This window comes from Dermacentor variabilis, chromosome 9 (genome assembly GCF_050947875.1).
Source record: "Dermacentor variabilis isolate Ectoservices chromosome 9, ASM5094787v1, whole genome shotgun sequence".
Taxonomy (NCBI): Eukaryota; Metazoa; Arthropoda; class Arachnida; order Ixodida; family Ixodidae; genus Dermacentor; species Dermacentor variabilis.
The window spans coordinates 139,982,297-140,007,185 of record NC_134576.1 but is presented as its reverse complement, the minus strand read 5'-3'; the positions used below and the strand labels follow the sequence as shown (position 1 = coordinate 140,007,185).

The following is a 24,889-nucleotide window of genomic DNA, read 5'->3' as shown; positions in this document are numbered from 1 at the left end:
CAAAAGGTGTGAACACATCGGGTCCTCGGCACACCTTACCCCTCGCACTTTTTTCACTCTCAGCGTTTTTTTCAAATTGGTTTGATATGGATGGGAACATTTGTCCAGAATAGAGGCTCCGTTGTTAGTTCAGCGCCGTGTTATGGCGTCATCGTTTAGTTTTACAGTGCGCTAGCGTTGGTATCGCGTCATGTCGAACCTACAAGTTCAACGCTTTGTGTTCACAGCGATGCACTCCAGTACACGGCTGTGCAAGATGTGTAGTTGAAATTAGGGACAGTCTTATATGCAATAACTCATGCGCAGGTGGTTGTAGCCAGGCTTTTATTCTATAATAGATTTTAAGGTCTGATGACAAAGAGACCTTCAAGAAGAGTCCGCAAAATCCACATTCCTTATTTCAAAAGGATTCTTCAAATCTCTTTTTTGCGAGCATCTGCAAGTAAACAAAACGAAAAACACATTTATTTTCGGCAAGCTTTTCTCAATATCGCTTTTCACCACCTGCATTTGGGAATGGTAAGCATCACGGCTGAACGGCTTAAAGCGAAGCTGTATTAAGCTACACCCTCGTGGTCTGGTTTAAGTACTTGTATTTGTCGCCGAATAGACTACTTATCTACAGGGTCTCTCAACTATCACGCACCAAGATGTAAAAATGTGCAGATATGCCACATAGCTAGAAAGAACCAAGGTAATGCTGTTTGTCGTCGCTTGAGATACCCAGATTACTTTTTTTTTTGTATTCCGCCTGATTACATAATTACCCTGAATTAATTAATCAATACTGAAAATATTTGGGTGGAGACGCGAGGACAATGCCTCGAAAAAATGCCGCGAAACTCCTTTCTCGGCATTTCTCGTGTCTCCGCACAAACTTTTTCAGTATGCATTTCAATCAACTAGCCCAACTATCTGCTCTCCCGATTAATAAACTTCTCAAATATTATGAGATGAAAAGTGTCAATGAGAAAAGAGTAGAGCAGCACGAAAAACTCCAGATACAGACTTCTGTTTCTCAATACGCGCTACATGAAAGTGTTTTTCCGAGCGTGGAAGGAGCCCGCGAATGCAGACAAGATGCCGCGCGACTGGCCGCTCGTCGAATTTCGCGCGCATTCACGCGAAGTGTCGTAGAAACACTTCTACATGGCCCGTACTGAGCAACAGAAAGCTGTGCTGGGAGTTTTTTATGCTGCTCTGCAGTTTTGTCATTGACACTTTCCATCTCATTATAATATTCGAGAAGTTGATTAATTAATTAAGGCTCATTATGCAGTTAGGCGGAATGCAAGCAAAGAAATAATCTGAGTATCTCAAGCGACGAGAAACAGCATTACCTTGGTTCTGTCGAGCTACGTGGTATTTGCATATTCTTATATCTTGCTGCGTGATAGTTGGGAAACCCTGTACAGCTCTGAATGTTGACCGGCAGAGTAGTGCCAGTAGGCGCACCTGTGTTCTGTGGAATAAAACAATCAATGAAATCGCAAAACCTGCTCGTATAACGTCGGCTCATAATTATGTCTAAATCACTCAGATCTCGTATTGGAATAGCGCATGATATTTAACGACTTATTTATATTTTTCTTATACTGAATTTGGCCTGCCTCATTCTTCGGCGACTGCATATTTGCGTATTCATGGCGAAGCTCACAGTGGATATGTGTCACTGTGGCACAAACCGTAAAGAAGGCGTAAATGTATTTATAGATATGTGCCGTACTTCTCTGTGAATGGCACACAGAGCTTTACCGGCGACGAGACCGCGCGCTTGTTATCCGCTACTGCTGTTCGATGAACGTGCGTGACTTTTTTTTTTACCTTTTAGCACTCGCAGAGGTTCTTATGAGAAGAAAAGGTGTTCCTACACACGTAATATCATCTCAACAACATATTTTGATACAGGCATGCGATCATTCCTTATACTCTATGCGACAAAGCAGTTGCTCCACATGTAAGCTTTCGTGTCTGAAACGCAATCGCAGTTTGTATTCGCTATCGCTGTGGTGTTTCAACAGACATGATTTTCGGTTGTCAGCACGAGGTCACGGGGTTTTAATTGTTCACCACAGCAGCGGCTACAATAACTAAGGGGACAAAATATGTGACAGCACTAAGGCACGAAATCACTAAGATGAAGCACACTAAGGCGTGTACTATAACATCTCTGTACCGTGACATATGGCGGGACAGTCCCACAAATGAATCAGCTCTATCCATATGCATTTCAGTACCATCAGGTACTAGAGCCTTCTTTCTGTCACCTGATTTTGCGTTTTCTGTGTTAAGTGTATCTATGGGAGTCGACATTATGTTCCAGTCTGTCTTATGTGAATTATTTTGTGAGTTCTCGTTCGGCGTACCTCTATGGGCTTAGCTTATATTCTGGGTATAATCTGGACACACACACACACACACACACACACACACACACACACACGCACACGCACACGCACACGCACACACACACACACACACACACACACACACACACACACACACACACACACACACACGCACGCACGCACGCACACTGTGCGCTGTGTGTCACGAGCGCATGTAACCAGCGCGCGCGCGCAGCTGTTGCGGGCGAGCGAGTGAGCGAGCAGGTGAGCGCCGGGAGAGAAGCTAGAGGAGGGAGTGACGTCACAACCACTCTGCTATGCAGATGTTGTGTAGGCGAGGCAACTGTTTTCCTGTAGTTAGTCGGTTAAATATCGTGACACGTTATGTGTGACGTCATTAGCGACGTCATTACTTCTGCTTTCTACATCCAAGTTTCCAGGAATTTCGCCGAAGCCGTGCTCACGTGGCGGGTCGCTAAAATCTATGATGCGGTGCTTTGGTGGGCGGTTATCAGTGATGTCTAATTAATTCCATGTATTCCAGACACTTCAGTAACTCAACTTGTAACTAAGCTTATGCTCTGATATATCTGTAATGAAACCCACGGTTTTTTTACTGTACTATTTTTTCTGATTTATTTTGAATTTCGTCCCCGGTCGTCTCAGGAGGTTAACCGGAAATGCTGCGCAAGAAACAAGAGTGTCCCTCGATGATTGTGTCATTAAAAATACATTAGTTGATATTATTTTTCTTTTGCGCAGTACTGTCCTCTTGTACATTTAGTATGTATGTATTCGTTTTATGGGGAAAGGAATTGCTGGCGCCGCCTGAAGGCGTCCACGTGTTATGAATACTATGAGAAAAAAAAATTGTCTGCCGCCGTGATTACGCGGCTTGCGTATAAACTCGCGCCATGTTCTTCTGTGCCACCGCATTTAAAATATTACTGGAACGAGAGAGCGGTGACAGAACTAGGCAGCTGCTGATAACATGAGTTTGAAGCCAGACTGTACGCCGAAACGAGAAAAAGCAGATTTATGGAGTTGGATGGTCCTATAGCATACGAGCAACGATGACAGCCATCTAGGTTAGGCTAAGGTAACGCGCTTTAGGCTATTTTTTTTACTACACTTCTTGGAGTAAGTCGCAGACCGGCTGTGCGCACCGTCGAATCGCGTAACGCCGTTATGTTTGAAACATTTCCAGTTAATGGAGAAGGCGTATGTTTCAGCACATAACGGAATTTTGTACTTTACAGTGATGTTTCGATGCTGCCTCGAGGGAGAACTTTTACTCGATGTGGCAAACTAACTTGCCTCAACGGGAGTAGGGGTTGCGGGAAGGAGGAGCTTTTTGTAGGTCCTCGTGCTTCGCATTTGGAGCACAGGCTTTCGAAATTGCGCTGTGGGTGTATGGCCGACATGTGTTGCACATGCAAGCTGAACTTTCTTTTTCTCGATTTTTTTATGCGTAATTATGATGAGAATGTTGTTAATCTTGAACATTTTTGGGTATTCTCTATTAAGTATGTACATACATCTGCGAAATTTCTAAGAGGTGCGTGTAGCATTTCTTCAAGCAACTATTTGGGAGTGTGTAGAATGTGAACTTTATAAGATAGGCTTGTTAGCGGCGTTTGGCCTAGGAATACTCTTTTTACACTCCCCATATTTAAAAGGACCAGTTTAAAAAAAAACGCAAAGCGGTCTTCTTGAACTCCGACATTCTAGGGACCAAGTTCATCTGATAAAGCGTTATTCTCTGCACTGTAGCGACTGCACGCTGCGCTGACAAACATATCGTAGGTCGAGAGTTCGATTCGCGATAGCTGTAGCCGCATTCGGATGTGGACGGGATGCCAAGATTTAATTGTACCGTGCTTCGAAGTACACCTTAAATAACCACAGTTGGTTAAAATATTTCCGAAACTTCCCACCACAGAGTCTGCCAGTGAGCCAGTCAGCAAATCAATCAATCAATCAATCAATCAATCAATCAATCAATCAATCAATCAATCAATCAATCAATCAATCAATCAATCAATCAATCAATCAATCAATCAATCAATCAATCAATCAATCAATCAATCTTTATTATCGATACAACTGTCAGAGCTAGTATGTTGCTATCAGACGTTAAACCACATCAATCGGCAAATATGCAGGACAAAAGGGCATGGAGGTTGCAGCGCACTTTTTGCCATGACAGGAAAATGAGTCACGCGGAAAAAGAGAGCGCATGCGTATTGAATCTGACAAGCTGCTTAGAAACTCCTAAAAGGTAAATTAAAAAGTGTGCAGCGGCAAACACGATATTTGCACGTCGATTTCTGACTAATGTTTAAGCTAAGTATGGACTGGGTATGATCACTTACGTGAGGCCTCACTGTCAAAAAGTACGCAGAAACTCCACAAATTTAAGTTGGCGGCTCCCAAATTTTAGGTTGGTCCAACCTTAAACTTCCGTTGGCTCACGCCTACTATAGGCTTCTTCATGCATGGTATATGGAGCCCTATGTATCCCTACGGCTATGCATAAATCTGATCATATGGGTATCCTCTCTGATCATCTTTTTTCTTTTTGTTTTAGTCGTTCCTTATCGCTTATAAAGCTACCAATTATCTACATTTACACTAATATAACGATCAAATGTTTTCGCTAATTACACATTTTTGTGCAGATACAAGGCACTAAACTTCTCGTGTGATGGAAATATTTTGCGGGGGTACTTGCCAAAGAATTCTTACGCATTAATATTTGCGATCGCGCACTCGTAAAGCATTTATCAACAGTCTACACATTGTCTTGATAGTGTTATCACAATTTTGCTAACGCTAGTTTTTCGCCCAGCAACACAGCGAAAAATTGTGTTTTGTTTGCCTTTTCTTTATTTCTTTTTTTCTATTTTAGCAGACGACGCCCCGTCGTGTCCGTGAAGAAAAATGTCAAAGAAAAGGCGTCGTTCGAGAAGTTACCCTTTCTTTTCCTTTTTTTTCCGTGCGGGCAAACGTTTCCATATCAGCGTTAGTTCTCACATCGGACCCTTCTCTGCTTTCTTTAGCTAGTTTTAACTGCTGCTGAGAGGTAATGTCCGCTACGAAAGCAATAATATACGCATCCTCAGATGATTTTTTTGCGTTCCTATGTCACGTCATTCTCGTGTACCCATCTACTGCCCTCTCGTCGTCTGCTGCAACTCCACTGCTGCTGCAAAGCGTAAATGACAAAGCGATTCTCTGACCTTTCAGTCCAGATGTGATCAGGGACAAGTGACTTTGCGAATAAGAACGTAAGGGCGAAAGTGAAGACGCGATGATTCTCAAAATAGCGACGCATTAGGTGACAGGGATTCTGACGTCAGTGGCCTCGCCGGATAACGATGAACGAGAAGTAGATATCGGCATGAAAAAGCGGGCCGTCCGCACTTAAGGCACGCCCGTCAAACGACGAACAGAAAGCATGGCTTCCAAAAACGTTAAAGGACAACTGCTGGAGTGGAAACGGTGTCCCGAAGGTGACGCCCCACAGGAAGTGCACGATGGACGGATGCAAAAACTATGTTGCGGTCAATTAGGTCATGCTAGTTTCCTAGCCCGAAAGGGGCCGCTCCCACATTGGGACCGAAAGGCTAAGCCTTTCGGCCGCGTCGCGCGGGCCTGTTGGACTGCCCATAGCTGTTCTTAAAATGTGAGACTGCGTAGAGCTGCATCCCACCGCTCTTCAGTGTTGTCCTTGTTACGACACTCTGCTCCGCTGCGTAACGCGGGGCAGCGCCAGAGCATATGACTAAGATCTAAGGTGTCGTTACATTTATCGCATGTTGTAGGTGTAGAGAACAATAAAACTATATATAAACGATAAAAGATGGTGAACAAGCGCTTTTCGCACACTTCCCAAGAATTTATCAACCTCCTTCACTAGTCATGGCTTATATTACCTGACAGATACTTATCTACGAGTATCTTTGTATTGATGGTTTTAGTGTGAATTTGAATATCCTGGCATACAGTTGCGTAGAACGTGATCAATATTCAGAATTTATTTTTTTTTTGTTGAGAACAACCAACTCTTGTTTTCTAATTAGCTTATCATTGCAATAAAAGAGCCAAATCACTTAGTCTGTAAGCGGAGATTACCCGACAAGGCACTACTTCAGGTGAAGGAGGGGGAAGCATTGACTTCACCTTTTCTTGTAAGAAGCTATGGGGGCTTCCACTCCAGCAGTTTTTCTTTAACCTCCTTGGTCGCTTCTGGGCTCAGCGTTTGTGTGCCATCGTCGTATAGACACCAAGAAGGCGGCTTGCTTTTGCTAGTTCTGTACAGTGTCATGAATGCTACAACGTGCGCCAGTTTCACAACGAAGCTGTTAGTTCGACTAGAGGAGCTCGACAAGATCATATGCGTGTGTTCCGGCAATACAAGGAGAATTAAAACATTCACCGGTATTATAATTGAAGGGGATGTTTGAATATTTGGTGGCCATGTCAAAGGTAATGTGTGAGCATTTTTTGAAGAGGGTGGACTAATCAGGGGCTCATTAAAAATTGCTGAGAACTCGTGTTGTACCCGTTCATAGGCATCACATGAAACGCATGCAAAGATTTCCCCGCTGGCCCTGATACAACTGAAAATGGCAGTAATTATATATTTGCACAGAATTGGGGACATGTTTATGGAGATAAGGATTGAAAGTGTAAAGTTTCTGGGTTGATTAGCAGTTTTGGAAGTCATTACTAAATCATCGCTTTCTTTCTAATTACGGCGTAATAGGAAGCGCGTACTTTGGTTGCCCGCTATCCTGGAAGAACTAAATGTGACACCTTGATGAAATTTGCATGTGTGCGGGGAGCATGTCGTCGGTGATTTACGACGAAACTTTGAACTTTCTTACTTAATGTAGCCTTTGCAGAAAAGCACTTTCTGATCCGTTTCAGAACATTAGAAGCGTACTTTATGAATCGCGTCGGAAGATTGCCCGCTGCCCTGAGCAATTAAAGTAAACGTGCCAGAGAATTTAAATTACAAGGAAAGAAAAAAGAATTTACAGGAGTTCTGCGCACTAAGATTCAAGAGGTTAGTTCATTGCGTTCCTTGCAGCAAATTAGTTGCCGTAGAATTTACTAGAACTATACCACCGAGTTTTCTGAAGATACAGGGAACGTTATGCTGATGTACCTCCGAAGTTCAATATCCGAAGCACACGTCGGATGACACAAGTTTCACTACTCGTGTTAGTCGACGTGTGCTCCCTTTTCACCAGCGTTCTGGTTGAACTCGCCGTCGAAACTTCCAGACGCTTGGTTCACGACGACCCGACACTGCAGGGTCGCACGTGGTTGGACGTCACAGAGCTGTGCGCGCCTTATTGCAGTTTTGCTTGTCCAACACGTATTTCTCGTACAATCGCGCATTCTACTGGGAATATTTTGGTTCCGCAATGGGAGCGTCTATTTCAGTCACGACTGCAAGCCTGTCGATCGAAGCCCCATTTGAAGCCGAGGTCTTGGAATCTTTTCAGCCTAGACATAAGATAAAAAATTATGGGGTTTTACGTGCCAAAACCACTTTCTGATTATGAGGCACGCCGTAGTGGAGGACTCCAGAAATTTCGACAACCTGGGGTTCCTTAACGTGCACCTAAATCTAAGTACACGGGTGTTTTCGCATTCCGCCCCCATCGAAATGCGGCCGCCGTGGCCGGGATTCGATCCCGCGACCTCGTGCTCAGCAGCCTGACACCATAGCCACTGAGCAACCACGGCGGGTTGGGAGACATAAGGTAATCTTGAGATACGTTGTCGATTGCTTCTGTGTCATAGACAAAAATAACGTGCAACATTTCCTCGATTGCCTAAATGGCGTCGAGCCTTCCATCAAGTTTACTGTGGAAGAATAAAAAGACGGTTGCCTCCCTTTCTTGGACGCAGTGGTTTCGAGCCATTTCATCCGACAGCCCACAAACGCTCAGTGATTCGTTAGCTAGTTGAACGGGCCCTCCCTACCTGTTCTGATGCAAGCAGCCTGCAATAGGAGCTTCGGATAATTGAAGAGGACCTAACGAGGAACGGGTACCCGAAGCATTTTATTCGGAGGACAACGAAGTTCCTGATGAGTAATCAGCATGTTTGCAGGCAAGCCATGGGCGCTTAAGCATCGAGACAGAAGTGCGCTGCTGTCCCGTATGTTCGATGCGTTAGCGAATTCCTAGCTCCTGTTTTAAGGAACACGGTGTAGAAATCGCGCATGTGCCAGCAAGCAAGCTGACCGGATGAACGTGAAGGATCCTCTCCTTCGGGCACGTTTTCCTGGAGATCGTATACAAGATTCCATGCGCTGATTGCGAATTGTTGTATATTGGCGAAAGCGAAAATTTCTGCAGGCGTCTCAAAGAACACAAGGATGATGTCGCCAAAAGCCATACAGTGACAAATGGCCTCGCAGAGCATACCGAGAGGACGGGTCACGAGGTAAACTTAGAAAACGCGTGTACTGTGGCCACAGAAAAACTTGACAACGAGGCTCAATCTCGAATCACTAATAATTCAAACGACAAATAGCACAATCAATAGATCATCTGGCACTCTTAACAGCGTGTAGTCCCGAACTTTGCGCCATATGCTGAATGATACTTAGGAACCTTGTGCTTAATTTAGCCGACATTCCATTGTGAACAAGGGATCCGTACGGATCCCTAAACGTATTTTTTTTATGTTGACTTCGGTCAGTGACTTGCTTCATTTTCTAACAGTGTTTGTTTTGAACGGTCTACCGTGGTGGCAGTGACTGCCCTTGTGAAAGAAATTGTGCGTTTTCTCCTTGGTTGTAAAGACAGAACGTTACAGCCTCTACCAAGGAAGAGCTTATGAAAGAATGAACTCGTGATGCATAAATAATTAACGAGGAGTGCAATAACAAAGAAAGCGGAGCCGTGAGACTCGAGAACGAACAATCCGGGCTATAAATCAGACAAACGCGTGCGTTCTTGCACGTGTTGTATGCTTCCTAAAGCGAGAACACTGAAGTAGCATATCATCAACCAGCAGTGTTGCATTTAGTAACTGCTTTGTAGCCCTAAAACAATACACAGTGTTCTTCAGAAACTCGCCTGTCGCAGTTTGTGCGTTCACCTTCTTTGGTTCAGAAACTGAACAGCGCAGATTACATTTGATTTTTTCTTGTAATATCGCGCTATGTTACCGCTGTTTTTGTAGGAAAAAGTAACCTTCGGAGAGTGAGCTCCTGAAGAACGCGCTTTGCATCGAGGTCGCGCAGTCGTGTTTCTTTTTAGGTGATTGGCGTAAGTTGCCTTTGACAGCGCTTTTGGTTTCTTGCAACAGAGACTGAGTCAGCGTAACTTTCACGTGTGATGGTTCCGCATTTTCCCAAATGCAGAGTTGACAAGCATTAAAGCAAGTGCAATTTAGCAGTCAGGGATATATTTTGTCTTCTTCTGTTGTTTTAAATGATATGTTTATGTTTTACCTTCTCTAACTTAAGCTAACGCGGATGGAAATGTGAACCTTTTTTCAGGAGTACTGTTATAGCTGTAGTGTGGTTTCTTGAGCCACTTGGTGCACGGTGATAGTATAAGGGGCTCTACCAAGCACAGACGCGAACACAAGTAAAAGGAACGGACAGGACAACGCTGGACACCAGCGATGTCCTGTACAACACCAGCATTGTCCTGTCTGTTCCTTTTACTGTACTTGCAGGAACCCTCTATATTGTCTTATACTTGTGCCCCCTTCGCCGCTGTAGTTTTCGCTTTATTGACACAGAAAGTTGCCGATTATTGGGCAGCGCACACACAAATTAAACACGAGAAAGAAGACAGGCCAAGCACTGGTCTGACATTTCTTTCTCGGTTGTTAGACCAGCGCTCGTCCTGTCTTCTTTCTCGTGTTTCGTTTGTGTGTGCGCTGCCGATCAATGAATGATTCCAACTCGCCCGCTTTTCAATCCTTCAGCACAAAGTTGTCTGCGAGTATAGTTGCCGACGCAGCAATCAATTGGCCGTACGCATGTTTTTTTTTTCATGATAGAGACGTGTTTCAAACATTCACGTGTCATAACGGACGCGTATTGTCTAACGTGCTTTGATGTAGCACGCCCGTAAATCTACAGAAATGTTTTGTCTCTCGTATAGCTGTAGTCTAAGCACTCCGGAAACGTGGCCCTATTTTCTTCTGCGCACTGAATGACTGCTTTCCTGAGCATAAGTCATACGCTCGTGGACGGCATGTTGTCGAGGGTTGCGCGTCCACAAAGGAACCGAGAGGGGCCTCCCACGCATGTTGACGCGACAAGCTTCCTTTAAGAATAATAATTAGAAAGAACAGTAAGAAAAACAACAAGAACGGCACCACCACCACCAACAACAACAAAAAGCGTTCAGGCAACATTAAGCATCAGATGTGCTTTAGGAACAGCAAACGACACGTGAAGGAGAATGTAAAGCGAATGGGCAAAATTTCGAGCCGGAATATGTAACCGAGAGAAGAATTCGGACAGCTTTAAGTGCGCACAATAAAGTGCAGAGTTTGCAGCTTCGTCGGAATGGACAGACGCCCTTGTGTCGTTGTTTCTGGGAAGTGGGAAAGGGTGCTATAGGCAAACCTTTAGTACTGCTGCCACGGTTTAGAGACGTATAGAAGATCTAAACGCCTTGACGCTGGGCAGAGTGGGAGCTGCACAGGTCAAACGATGAACAGCGTCAACTCCGTAGCGGGCACACGCAGTCATTCCGCGTTGGTTTCTTCCCGGGTCTGTTAGGCGCGGATGGGTGCGAAAAATCGGCAGCCTGCGCACAAAGTTCGGAGTTACAGCTGCCCACGCCGTACTCGTAAATACTAAGTGAATCCCCTCAATTTTTCTTCTGGGCGTTAACTTAACTCAGAACGATTTAAGGAAAAGAAAAAGTCACTCCGCTTCCCCGCCTCTTTTATTATTGTTACTTTTTTTCCATAATGGCCCTTGATCTTATTCGAAGTGAGGTTCGAGGCACACGGGTGGGTGAAAGAAACCTCTGGCAGCACTCTCCGGCTACTGAATCATGCGTAAGTGAGACGGATGATGATAGCCCTCAAGGGGTTGCCCCATGGCAACACATTTCCATTCGCGGTGGACCTTTATTGGCCCTTGCAGCACCACCGCGGTTTCTTCCGATCGGACCGCAGAAGTGCATCTGAACGCTGGTCATGTCGGCATCTCTAATCGCTTTCGCATACCTCCCTGCAGCGTGCCATCGTGCACCGCGTATCGTGCAGGTAGATTCCTTTCCGTCCTCAAACCAGTTCGCCTCTGTTTCTTTTTCTTTATTTTTCATTTGCTTTCGGTTTCTTCGTCGTCTGGAACAGAGTGCTGTCTTCTTCCGCAGCAAAGCTACCTGTCTTTCGACTTATTTATATTTTTTGTCCATTCATATCGTAGTCTTACTAACATACGAATGAAGCTAACTCAAGCATTCAAGTTACCCTTAATGCGATTGACGCTTCCGAAGAAGTTACCCTGTCGTCACACTTTCCTTCAAAGGTCTGCTGATGCGGGTCGGTGCTGATGTGTGCCGGTGATACTCTTGCTTGTGCATCAACGCTCGGCGGGTCAAATTGCTATTGTAAATATTTATTCACTAGTAACAGCACAGTTTCTTGTTCATGCTGTTTAATTGCTTCCCCGAGCATTGTTCAGTGAGCAGCTCATTGTCATACACTTCTGGCCTAAACAAATATTTCCTTACCTCCTAGTTCATGATCTCGGAATGTACTTATCCTCAATGAGCGAATACACATTTAAATGTCATATATTTGAAAATCTTTATAGCGATAGCAATTACATGGACACTCCAGGCAAATTTCTGCCGTCGCCTTAAGGTTTCGTGTGAGTGAAAGCGTGTGAAGGTGAGCCGGCGAACGCGGTTCAATCTCGCGCGCGCGAGCGAGGAATGCCGTCCGCATGCGTGCCCTCTCCTGTAGCGCTCGAGGCAGAAGGGTGAGACGAGGGAGGAGGCGGCGTTCTTCTCCGGCGCAGCTACGGTGCCTCGATGTTCTAGAGTGGACACAACCGCGGCGTCTACTACGGCGTTGGCCTTATTTACTACGGTGTCCACCAAGGCGGACGCCGCAGGGACGCGTTCCCGGCCTTCGTGTGTCTTGAAAGCGGTCTGCAACGTGGCTAAAGTGTGCGCCCGCGCGGGCCTCATCTTCAGAGCGATCTGCGATGTCTGCAGAGTGCACGTAGTACCGGTAGCTTCGTATGCGCTGTGCTTTCGCTGTTTCGTAAGCGTCGAAGCGACAGATGCACGAAGATCAATTGGCTGGCAGGTGCTGCCCCGATTCCTAACTGCAGCGTTTTCACAGACAATTTCCGCTGTCATCGAGCGATATGTGTTCATGTTTGCCTGTGCGCGCGTGACACCGTGCTGGTTAATTTAGTGAACATACGTTAACGGGCTGGTTGGTTTGAATCCATGATAGAATGTGTAAGCGCGACTGAACAAGGACGTAGAAGGAAGTAGGCACACAAAGACAGCACTGTCTCCGTGTGTCTGTTTCTTTCTACGTCTTCGGTGAGTCACGCTTACACATTCTATCATTGTTGATTTAGTTAGTAAGCGAATGTTTACAAGTTTACACGGCCGATAAAGCTACTATCCTTACTTTGTACAGCTCTCTACTGATTTGCTATCGCAATCGGCGCTTCGCCTTTCCGGCGGAACTGCGAATTTTTGTAACTACTTTCACTGTTCCTATGACATTCATCGGCCGCAAGTCCCTGTGATGACTCAGTTTGGTTGAAAAATAGAATTGTAATCTTTTTTTCTCTAACGTGGTATTTATTACATTAACTAGTAAAAAGAACAACACCTGATTAGCCATGGGGGGAGGGAAAGGGGGGGCTACCGGGCTTCCCGAAATTTTTCGAGCCAGCGCCCTGCTCCTTTTTATGCCTGGCACGTCACCTATGAACAAACGCGCATAACCTCCGAACGCGCGCCCCAGACAAGTACAGGATGGCACACGCCTTCAGGCAGACCAATCGTTTGCTCACGGTAATAATTGTATTCTTATGCACCAAGCATGAAAAACTTAACAGGAAATAATGAAACCTTGGCCCCCTCTGAAAAAAAAAATATCTTGGATACACGCCTGCCAATGACGAATGCAATAATGCAATACAAGAATCACCAGATCTGCATACTTCAGAATGGCGGGCAATATGGCAGTCACACAAATACAAAAGAGGCGCTTTCACAAGCACTGTTCATAATTTCAGTGGAAATGATTTTTATTCATCATTGCAGTGTAAATGATTCTATTAAAATGCAAATAGAGTTCTAGGAGGATGGTGAGGATAGACCCCTCAACAAGATCGGGTACCAATCTGGTTTTTAACCAGATTGGTACCCGATCTTGTTGAGGGGTCTATCCTCACCATCAGTCAGCTTCACTATAAATACATTTTAGCTATACAGCCATTTGAGTGAAACACAACTTTGAAGGGAAGATCGGTTTGACATGATAATCCATCATTGGTGTTTTCCCCAAATTGGGCATTTACATGAGAAGAAACCTACCGAATGCCACATTATCGTCAGTGAATGGTAACAGATATTGGACAATATTAAGATTGACGTACAAAAAATTTTACGCGTCAGAAGCACGATTTGATTATGAGGCATGCCATAGTGGGAAACTCGGGAATAATTTCGATTATTTGGTGTACCTGGCGTACCTGAGTTTTGGCGTTTTAAATACTTTGGTGTGCAGCAAATCGAAACACGCGTGCGGTTTTTGTACTTTGCCTCTATTAAAATGTGGCCGCCGCAACAAGGACGACACCCGCTACCTGGAGGATCAGCAGTCTGACAGTGTAGCCACTGGGCTACAGCGACGGCTCGATCGACGTCGAAGTCTTGTATTTGGTGTCGGAGAGCATCTAAAAACAGAGCGCCGCCTTTACAGCTAATAAAACTATGTTCTAGTGTCTATGGCACGTCATAGAGACGGCAGTTCACAGAGGACATGAACGTACTCTCTTATTGTAACCATGTCTTTATCGGTAAGCTCTCACTATGAAGTTTACAAAACAGTATTTTACAGCAAGGGAAAAGTCTTTACGTAAAGTGAGTTTGCAAGATTTATATTAACGGGTGGTGGTGATCATTTGGATGACATAGGCCAGGATAATTTAATAAGTCTATTCCAATGCTATTACTTTCCCTGCTTTGTCAGTGGTTGGAGTGCCGCTTCATGCACCCTTGGCATCAAAGAGATATGCCGACTGCGAATGATGACCGGTAAAAAAGGAATTGGTCAAACGAAGGGATTCCTTACATTGCACCAGTCCTCACCTTTTGCCTAGCTCCAGCGTTGCACACGAGCTATCAGTAATGAAGCACAGAGCGAAACTTCGTTTCACGTTCCTGAATGGCCCGAATATCATGAGATCGTTGCCAGTGAGCTCGGTGACTCGTGAAACAAGCGGAGTACGAACACGCGTTCATGTTCGGTTGCTCACTCACTCGCGCGCGTGCATACACACGCTTATAAACGCACATACACATGCACACACACGCGTACACAAAGGCACACACACTCAAGTATACTCACGCGCAAGCACGCCGGCACACAAATACATGCTCTCTCTCTCTCTCTCGAGACTGGGTCAGACCGTCAGACCCGGAGGACACAACCGAGCATGCATGGCCACGCCATGCGAGCTTTGAAATCACTTGTTTGGAACAAAGATTATACGCGGTGAATCGGGACGCACAGGGAGTACGTGAAAAAGGCTGGAAGTGCTGTTAAAAGACTTTGATTTGTTAACTGACTGATTGAATAACTGATTGAGGGCCCTTGATTGACTCATTGATTTAAATGTACGTACGCACCGTGCAAATCTGGTCCACGAGGTCGGGAGTGCAGTCGACGCGCGTGGCCCTCTGCTCTTTGCAGTAGTAGAAGTGGTCGTACGAGCCTTCCATGGAGAAGTAGACGGGCTCGCCGGGCTTCCGATAGATGTGCGGCAGGTCGATCTTCCTGCAGTGGCTGTGTGCGTAATCCATCTCCATGTCGGCTGAAAAACCGTTACGATAAATTCGAGGGGTTTCGCGGAGACCATGGAGAACATCCGACCTGCGCGCGTTATCTGTTGAGGTGTGGCCGACATAATGTAACGCCCGCCGCTTACGTCGCGAAACAGCGCGAAAATTTGAAAACTGCCTTTCTTCAAGTTTTGCATTCTCTTTGGGGGTTCTAATAGTTAATTTTCGGAATAAAATTGAATAAAGATACTCAAAAGAAAGCAAAAATGACCTTAAAATGCAGAATCTAAATAGGGTGAGACTACCCAAGTAATACAGTACGTTGCCTAAATAGCGGCAACGTGCTCGTGTGTAAATAAAAAGCAAGGAATTCTCATTTCATGAGAGCAAGAAAATTCGCAAAACTTCTATTCGTTCTATTCTATTCGTTCGTACAGGAACTAGTGTTCCTGCAAGGCAACCTCTGCTTTCCGGCACTTCAATCGTTCGCAAAAGTCTTGCGTCGGCCTTTCCACCACTTATTGGGCCATTGTCCTCAATTTCAAGCACAAAGACAATCTTTGTCTAACACATTGAGGAAATTAGATGATCGTCCCCTGAGTGAACAGACAGTACTAGAGCACCGTCCCGACCGATCATCGGCTCAGAAGGCAGTGAAGGCACTTTTGTGCTTTCTCAGAACTTCTGGTTTGCGCGAGCGGCTTTAACTCAAGTGCTGTCCGTACACGTATCTACACCTTCTCTCTCTCTCTTCTTTCGCTTCCCCTTCTCCCTTCCCCCAGCGTAGGGTAGCCAACCAGACTATTGACTGGTTAACATCCCTGCATTCCTACATTACTCTCTCTCTCTCTCTCTCTGCCATAGTATTCCTATAAGTGTTAGCATCTCCTATCTTTGAACACAGACAGATACTCAGTAACTTTAATCAGTGAATTATCGAATGGAATACGAATTTAATGGCGAAAACTACTTAGTTATAATTTGAAATGGGAAATATTTTCACATCATAACATTTTAACGAAGGCCGTTTCGCCGAATGAAGCGCAATGGTCAATGGTTACGGGTGTGCGGCGAGTTTTCTATTAAAAAAAAAAAAAAAACTCGCACGTGAAACATTACGCAGCCTTCACCTTTCTGGTGGGAAAACTAAAATTTGTTTGCAATATTTGGATGACAAATCACGATGCTAGGTTCGCAAAGTGACAAAGTTTCACGAGTTAGTTTGTTTAGTTGTTAACTTTTGGTCATATGCCGCAATTCAAGTCACATATTAAATTAGCAATATTGTGGAAGTTAGATTCATATTCTAGATATCTGACTCCGGAATGTGCGACGAAAAGCATTAAACATTTATATTACCGTTCTTTATGCCCTTAATGTAATAATTCAGAAGTTAACTTGCAGCACACTGTTGATTAGTTGAACACTGCGATTTTTTGCGCTTGCCATGTTCCGCTTGTCATCTAAAGCATCAGTAAATGGCGATCAAGGCCGCGATAACGTAACGATTCTGACTAAATGCTACCCTCTCTTGCGGTTCATTAATGGTCAAAGTGCAGGGCGCTCCGCCCACGTTATCAGTGTTATACCGACAATGAACTGTAAGTGATAAAAAAGAAATAGAATGGAACAAGAGGAATGCTTACATTTTACAGGCCTAATAGAAATGTGTGTTTTTAAAAAAATGTGAGCAAGTGGCTTATAAAATATATGAATTCTTCATCTTTTTTCTTCACCAGGCTGCATTTTTTTAAAATTTCAAGCCAGCACCATTATTGCTTCCTGCACTAATGCTTGTACGTATGCTCTGATAATAGAAGGTTCCCCTGACAGCTTTCACTTTTGTGATTTCCTGATACTCCATAAAGTATGTATGTATGCCCACTTACATACGTTGAGCAAAACGTGAACCAGGTGAATGCAGGAGCCAACGTTTCGACAAGAAGACAAGTCTACTTGTCGAAACTTTGGCTGCTGCATTCACCTTGTTCACGTTTTGCTCATCGTCTTGAATTTCCATCTCCCGCATTCCCCGTCTTTTCCTTGCACTTACATACGTGCGATTAACAACAATCGAGGGCCCCGCCCCGTTGCAGTCTTCGACTTTGGGACCCTCGTCTGTATATTGTCTCTTACCCATTCATTGTATTTAAAGAATATTAAACTGAAACTGAAAAAAATAAATAAACGTGAACTTGAAAATATGAACAACAATATCAACATTTCTTCCCCGATTTTTTTTTTTTTTTTGCGTTCGACGAACTCCAGTCTTTTGAGGCTTCCAGTGACTTGTATTTTACCCGTACCGCAATTTGCGTCGTTGACTTATGCAAGCAAGCAACGAGAATCTGGCGAGGCGAATGCTTGCTCACCAAGCGAAGACGCCTGAGATCCCGGCACACATTGCAGCGGTAGCAACAGCAGCAGGACCAGGGCCAACACGTTACAGGCACCGGCGACGGAGAGGCTGGCGAAGCTCGTCGTAGCTGTCATTCTCGGAGGCACCGTTGCTAACGGCGGTCGTTGGCTCACGCTGTCTGACGAGCGGCCTGATTGCCAGCTGGCGTTCGTTGGACAGATGCCTCGCTGACTGGCTCGCTGACTGGCCGGCCAACGGGCTTCCGCGTCTCACGTCAGCGCCCTGACGACCGCGGGAGATTGGCTGATTGACTTCTACTCATGACTCGGAATGCATGCACACCGCTGCCACGGTTCACTCTATGTAGTACTTTGTATTGCTGCGTTTATGTAGCCTCCACTGCTAATAAAGACAGTGATGACCAGCTCAGGCTAGCTGCTATGTCTCTTAGAGAGATTGCGAAGCTGTGCCAATTGCTTTTCTGTCTGTCCTTTTTAAAATTTACGCAGAGAAAAGCGAATACACAAATAAAAGCGAATACGGCCCTGACGCATTCTTTTTAGGTCTAAAAGTCTTCGTTTCCTGTAAGGATATCACTGAAAAGTCAAAATTTTGCCCCTTGTTACTTTGAAGTGTACGACGGAAACTGGTGCATTATGAAGTGAACTAGGGTGGTTGCTTGAGCTAGTTGGTAATTCATGATCAAAAATAACGTACAGCGCGAAAGACAAGGACTGCGAAGACGACATACACAGCGCTGTTTTTTTTTTTTTTAGTCATCAGTGGGGACCTCATGCGTAAGTTCTAGAGGCTCCAGCTCTTTCTTAAAGAGCTCCAAGACTTCAGGCACAGCAGGCTCAAAAGCGGGATTAGTGCAATCAATAAATATCAGGTAGTCGTCCACAAAACTGCACACTTTGACAACAGGGGACGAGGCTAGGTGACCATGAATATTGCGATCATGATGAGCTAGATAAATATCACTTAGTACGGGCGCCAGACATGATCCTATACAAACACTATTCCTTTGTATGTAATATTGTTCATTCCATGAGATGTAAGTTGTGTATGTCGTCGTTTATGTCACTGTGTCGCTGTGTATGTCGTCTTCGCAGTCCTTGTCTTTCGCGCTGTACGTTATTTTTGGTGCCTTATGCTTGCGGAATGGCAGAACTGTCGTATGCGCGTACATTGCCACTGAGCATCATAAACTTGAAGTTAGCAGGCAGAACCAGTAACGCAATAAAAAAAGAAACGACAACATTTATTGCCGTTGGCAAACAGTTTCGACGTCATCAAAACTTTTAGTCTTACTTATCCATTGCCTAGGGCTAACGGGCTGAAATAATGTTTCTTAAGCACCAGGATTCACTCGGAAGTCTTAATGACAAGTAACTAATAACAATAAAAAACACTGGGCTCTTTCTTTTGCACTGCTGTGCATTGCTAGCTTTGAAATAGTTTTTTTCAATTGGTACTTAGAATTGACCTCTGGCTATTCGCCCTACGCCTCACTGGCCTGCCCAGCTCTATTTCTTTATCTTAATATCAACTAGAATAACGGCCAACCCCGTTTGCCCTCTGATCCCCATCGCTCTCTCCCTCTCTTTATTCATCGCTTTTTTTTTGCTTTCTTCATTACACTCCAATTTTTTGCCACTTATGTTATCACCGGTAGAATGCAAAACTTTTCGTTTCAATGACAGTGGCAAGTTCTGTCTGATTTTTGCAATACATGGCGTATGCACTGCAACCTTTTTTTATTCTTTTGTAAATTTTCTTCTGATGATCAGTGTCGCGTGTGAGTAATTGACTTAGATAAATATACTCTAGTACATACTCTGGAGGTTGCCTGGCGATCAGGAAAATTTGTTCCCCTGCTAGGCTATTGAGCAATATCTTTGTCTTTTGCATATTTAACCCTACTCTTACATTTTACTGGTAAAAGTCCTCGATCATTTGTTGCGATTCATCCGCAGTGTTGCTTAACAGGACAGTGTCATCTGCTATACAAAGGTTATCGAGATAGTTGCCGCTGATCCTCACTCCTAAGTCTTCCCAGTCTAATAGCTTGTATCGTTCTTCTAAGCAAGCAGTCAATAGCATTACAGAGATTGCGTCTTTTTTAGCCTGACGCCTTTCTTGATAAGTAATTTTCACCACCATCTTCATCCTCATAATCAGCATCGTCTCTATTCTTTCTGTCTACACGCTATTCCCTTCCCCCAACGCCGAGTAGCAGGTCAGAGCATTGATTCAGGCCGACCTTTCAGCTTTTCTATCATAATAAATACCTCTCTCTCTCTCTCTCTCTCTCTACATGTGGAGGAACAAGGTAGCTGCGGACTATTAGTATGTATTTCCCAAAATATTCAGGTATGCCTCCTGTACTCTTTGATTGCGCGATGCCTCCATGACTAGTGATATTTCTACTGAATCAAATGTATTTTCATAATCTATTAAAGACATATCGCCAAGTTGAGTGTACTCTGCAGATTGCTCAAGTATCTGATTGATGACATGAGAATTGGAACACTAGAGTTACGGAATGGGTAGTAAGGGAAGGAATGTGAAGTCGTGGATGGCGGAAAATTGTGTGGAGTGGTGAAATTAGGAAATTTGCACGTGCAGGTTGCAAGCAGCTGGCGTAAGACAGGTACCATTGTAGATCACTGGGAGAGGCCTTCGTCCTGTATTGGATGCTGGTGATGGGGAAAAATTATCTTAATTTTGGAATGTGGTTCCAGCTATATTTGTATACTTGTTATAATTAAGTATGATAGTATTGTTTTTTTTTGCTGCTGTGTGTACTCTTTAGGCTTTCTTGGGCTCCGAATGCACTTCGCTGATCGTTGTACTATTTTGGGCCTACATAAATATGGAGGTTGTAAAGACACAGACAGCCGGTGATCCGCACAAAGGTCCGTTTACATCTCTCGCGCCGCCGTGCAAGCGCCCGAGCGCAAGTGCCCCTCCTCTTCTTCATCACACTCCGCTACGTTGTGGAGGATAGATTTCGGGATCGAAAGTTGCCGAAGATGGCTCTGGAGGCGGCATTGGCTGTTTTGGCATGGTCGCCATTGACAAAACTCGGCAGGAGATCCTGGACATGGAAGAGCAGCCGGCCGTACTGCCGTACCGTGCAAACAGTGAGGCCGTCTGCTCAATCGTCCTGTGCATCGTCGCAGCGTTGCCGCAGAAGAATAAAGCTTCGCCAATGCGCTCGAATCACACAAACTCGGCGAACTGCCGCGTGCTGCCGAAGAGAGAAGAGAGAAAATAATGCAGAGAAAGGCAGGGAGGTTAACCAGAGGTAGTTCCGGTTGGCTACCCTGCGCAGGGGGAAGGGTTAAGGGGGATGAAAAGAGAAACAGAGTGGAAGGAGAGGATAGAAAGAAAGGGAGACAAGCACGAACAAAGCGCGTACACTACAGAGCAGTAGGGGGCGGTATTCTTAGAGTCTGTCGTGAAGCCCCGTAGACCGCAAGAACCTTAATAGCGCGAGTAAGGCCTTCAACGCGGTTGTTCTTTCGGAGCATTGGCCTAAAGCTTTTAGTTCTGAAAGTGGACGATTGTTCAACTGGTCCAGTACTCCGCACATCACTTGTCTCTCAGCATTGTATCGCGGGCAGACACAGATAATGTGTGCGAGCGTCTCGTCGATGTTACATGTGTCGCACGTGGGACTGTTGGCCTTTCCTATGAGAAAAGCATATGAGTTTGTAAAGGCAACAATGCATGTCCGGTGATGGAATAAAGGGCGATTCTTGGTCATGTCATGGGCGACTGCAAGGGCGCTGTCGTTGGCGCCCCGGGATGTGGTTTGTTCCAAACAGGAGAGGGCTGCGTCTAGGCCGAAATCCGTTGTCTCTTGCAGGCCTGATTAGGCAGTTCTGGCCCGCACGGGAAGTCCATAGTCCGAGGACCCATCGGGAGCCAGAAATGGTAGCACGGCTAATTCTTCAGTAGCCGGTACCTCACTGTGCCTAATCAATGATGTGCGCGACGGCCCTGTCAACGTCTGCTGTGGTTGAGAAGCGGTCTCGGGCGCTTGAGAATCCTGAGCCGATCGAAGTCTCGAGGCCAAGGGACGAAGATTTGCTGCGCCACCGTCGATGGTGAGCTGGCTTTGGCCAGAGATTAGATAATCGGCTCCCAGAATTAGGTCGGTGGGCAAGTCCTCCATGATGGGAACGGCGGCTTCAATATGGAGCTGAAGTTCAAGCGCCCCGACAAGCGTCATGGTGCTGCCGAGGCCTCGAAGGGGTGTCTCGGTCCAGGACAGCAGTACGACTGGCGCATGGCAATAAGGCAACGCCGTACGTTCAGCTGCAGTCCCCAGAAGAGCTCTGAGCTTCTCTATATCGTCGACGCATACCCCCAGTGCTGGATATGCGGCCGCGTTTGGTAGCGAATGGCCTGACATGGAGCTTGCGGGCAGTTCTCGTATCCATCTCCCAGACGCCGGGACGAAAAGCATCCGTGGGTTGAGGTAACGGCCTCCTCTGCATTAACCGCCACACGCCGGCTTGCGGTATTCCGCAACTCCGCCGCTCGTTGGACGAAAGCCTGGAAATCGCGGTCGTATGGCTGCTCGCCAGACGCGTGCGCGGAGTCATGTATGTCGTCGACGACGTAATGTCTGGCTGCCGGAGAAGTCCAGGCCACGCCACAAGCTCCCAGGAGTCGTACTTTCAGGTAGATGTAGATTGCGACTTCCTCGCTCTCTGCTTGCCGGTGCGACCGCATTTCCATGAAACAAGGGACATAAGTGCTCGGGAGCCCTGGAAATGCAGATGTCAGCGCCGTACGCTAGGTTAGCCATGTAGGATACCTGCTTCCTTGGATTAGAGGACAGGCTTGCGCTGCTCCTTTGAGGTGCTTTTTCGGGAGGGATCTCTTGACAGTCTCTGGCCCAGAGTGTTTGGAGTTCAAAATTGTCCAAGTACGGACCCACATGGTAGTTTCTTCCGTAACGCCGTGGCACACGTTAAGCACTGTCTCGGCATGCGTTGTAAGTGTGGCGCCCCCGGTACCGGAAGTGAAGGGCTGCTTGCCATGTTCTAGAGCTTCTGTTAGAACATGGCGATAGCCCACGCAAGATCGCCGGTGTGTCCCTGCCCGGACGGGGCGGCGTGTGCTTGCGGCGTTGGTGAGGCAGCGGGATCCACGAACAAGGAAGAGTGAATGGCATGGTATTCCTTGGGAAACTCGTAGGTTGAGGTAGTCCTAGGCAACATGTCTATGACAGGGGAAAGTTGGAGAGCGTTCCATGGCAGCAGGGACCTGGTACTGTAAGGACACACGACGACTACACTTAAGCATGCATCACTTTAAGGCTGGTTTTTCGTAGACGGCGCCATGGTAGAATGGCAGCCATCCCTCAGAACGCCTGTTGTTGTTGTCGTTGTTGTTGTGCCTTCGAAACACGCTATGAATCCACAATGGGGGATGGGCCGAAAATCGCGTAGTATGTTTACTTCTCTAGAGCCCACCGTGCAAGCGCCTTAGCCCATGTCAGGCTTATCTTTTTTTACTCACATACTCTGAAGGCTCTTGCGGGCTTTACGCATGGGGCATTACACATAGGCATTAACATTATAGACTGTAGAAATGATAGCTACACTGCTGAATTTTGATGTTTCTTGAACCGGTCGTACAAAATACGAAAATGTCCTACGCTATTGGAGAAAGAGAAACGCCCTTAAATGTAAGCAGCATGCTGTATTGCTTTGTCGTGAAGTGGAAGAGATTATGGGGCTGTCTAGACGGCGTTGATGCACTCAGTTTAGCTTTAACGACAATTTATACGTTGTCGATAGAGTGTTCAGCAGCATACACGTTTACTTAAGAGAAATTTGAGACGACATTGTTCACATATTAGGCGTTATTCTGGCTTCATGTGCTGCTGTAGAAGATATAGCGGCCCAAACCGATGTTGTGTGGGCCCACCAAGTAACACGCACAAAGAAAAAAATTCATGTATACTCATGTGCTACAGATAATAACACTTTTATTAATGCACGCGTTCATTTAAAATCCGCATATTGACATACTTCTTCCCACCATCATTATCATTATTAACATTATATTAACTATCAGCGCCATCATTAAGACATTGTTACTTCACCGCAGAGCAAAGCCTTCTCGTAGGCACTTCCAATTATCGCTGACTTAATTTCAACCGGTAACGTCCTATGCCGGAAAACTTTCTAATTACCGCCCTACATGTTTGTTATCTTTTGCCGCCACTGTTGGCGTCCAGTTCCTCTCGGAGCATCTTCTTTTACTTCAATGGGTCGTCAGATGTCTGTTGTCTGTAACATCTGGCCTGCAAATTCGACTTCTTCCTCTTAATCTCAACCAAAATATTTGCTCCTTACACGTTATTGCACGTCCAGATGCACATTTTCGGACCGAGAAAGTCTCTTCCTCAAACGACGCTTGAGGTGATTAGGAATAGCTTTCATAGTTGGGCATGGTGTGTGTCAGGCGTGCCAGTTGCAGGCGCTTCGTGTGAAATCAACCAGTTCATCTCTCTTCGCACACACCGTGTGGCTCTAATGAGGCCGCACTCATTTTACAGATAAGAAAGAAAAGGAAGCGGGGAGGTCACGAGCTTTTCGTGATAGTTTTGGATGTCTATACTATAAGGACTCAATTCCTCGTGCAGAACGGGAAGAGCTGGCTAGATATCTCGTAAGAAATATAGACTCACAGGCTTTGCATTCGGCGGTCTGCAAGGAAATGTTGTTTGGAAAGGGCGTATATCGGCGCTCTAAGAACAACTGTAAAACGGGCTGTTCTATGATAAGCAGTCGTTGGCAATCGTCTTCTAATTGGACGTTGAGAATGCGCTTCCTGCTTGTACACTGTGGACCATAATTGATGAGAATTAGACATGTGTGTGACAATGCAAATAAACGAAAGAATTGTTAACCAGCGCAGGTTAAGCTAGATACAATACTCAAAAGGAAGTGGTCGAAAGAAAACAAGAAAGAAGTTGCAGTTCCGCCCGAAAGGCGAAGCATTGATAGCGATAGCAAAGTATTACACAATTACATGAAGTAAAAGTTCGTAGTTCTGTACAAATCGCAGTAGGTATTCGCGTATAATTGAACAACAGTGGCATCACTAGC

The 24,889-nt window shown here is 45.5% G+C and overlaps 1 protein-coding gene across 1 annotated transcript; it reads right to left on the bottom strand.

Annotated features, from left to right (window-relative positions):
* Positions 1–307: 307 nt before the first annotated feature.
* On the bottom strand, positions 308–17,973 carry LOC142558214 (uncharacterized). The gene is made up of 3 exons (XM_075670371.1): positions 17,764–17,973; positions 15,239–15,423; positions 308–436 (listed from the first exon to the last, which is right to left on the bottom strand). Exons 1-3 carry the CDS (start codon positions 17,882–17,884, stop codon positions 401–403), a joined length of 342 nt encoding a protein of 113 aa, XP_075526486.1. The 5' UTR covers positions 17,885–17,973; the 3' UTR covers positions 308–400.
* Positions 17,974–24,889: the final 6,916 nt, after the last annotated feature.

What these genes read in the sequence shown, in the direction of transcription:
- LOC142558214 (XM_075670371.1), bottom strand. Translation starts at nt 17,884, where the DNA reads ATGACAGCTACGACGAGCTTCGCCAGCCTCTCCGTCGCCGGTGCCTGT. An exon ending in ATCTCAGGCGTCTTCGCTTG is followed by an intron (nt 15,424 to 17,763) that starts GTGAGCAAGCAT and finishes ACGGTTTTTCAG; the next exon opens with CCGACATGGAGATGGATTAC. An exon ending in TCGTGGACCAGATTTGCACG is followed by an intron (nt 437 to 15,238) that starts GTGCGTACGTAC and finishes GTTTACTTGCAG; the next exon opens with ATGCTCGCAAAAAAGAGATT.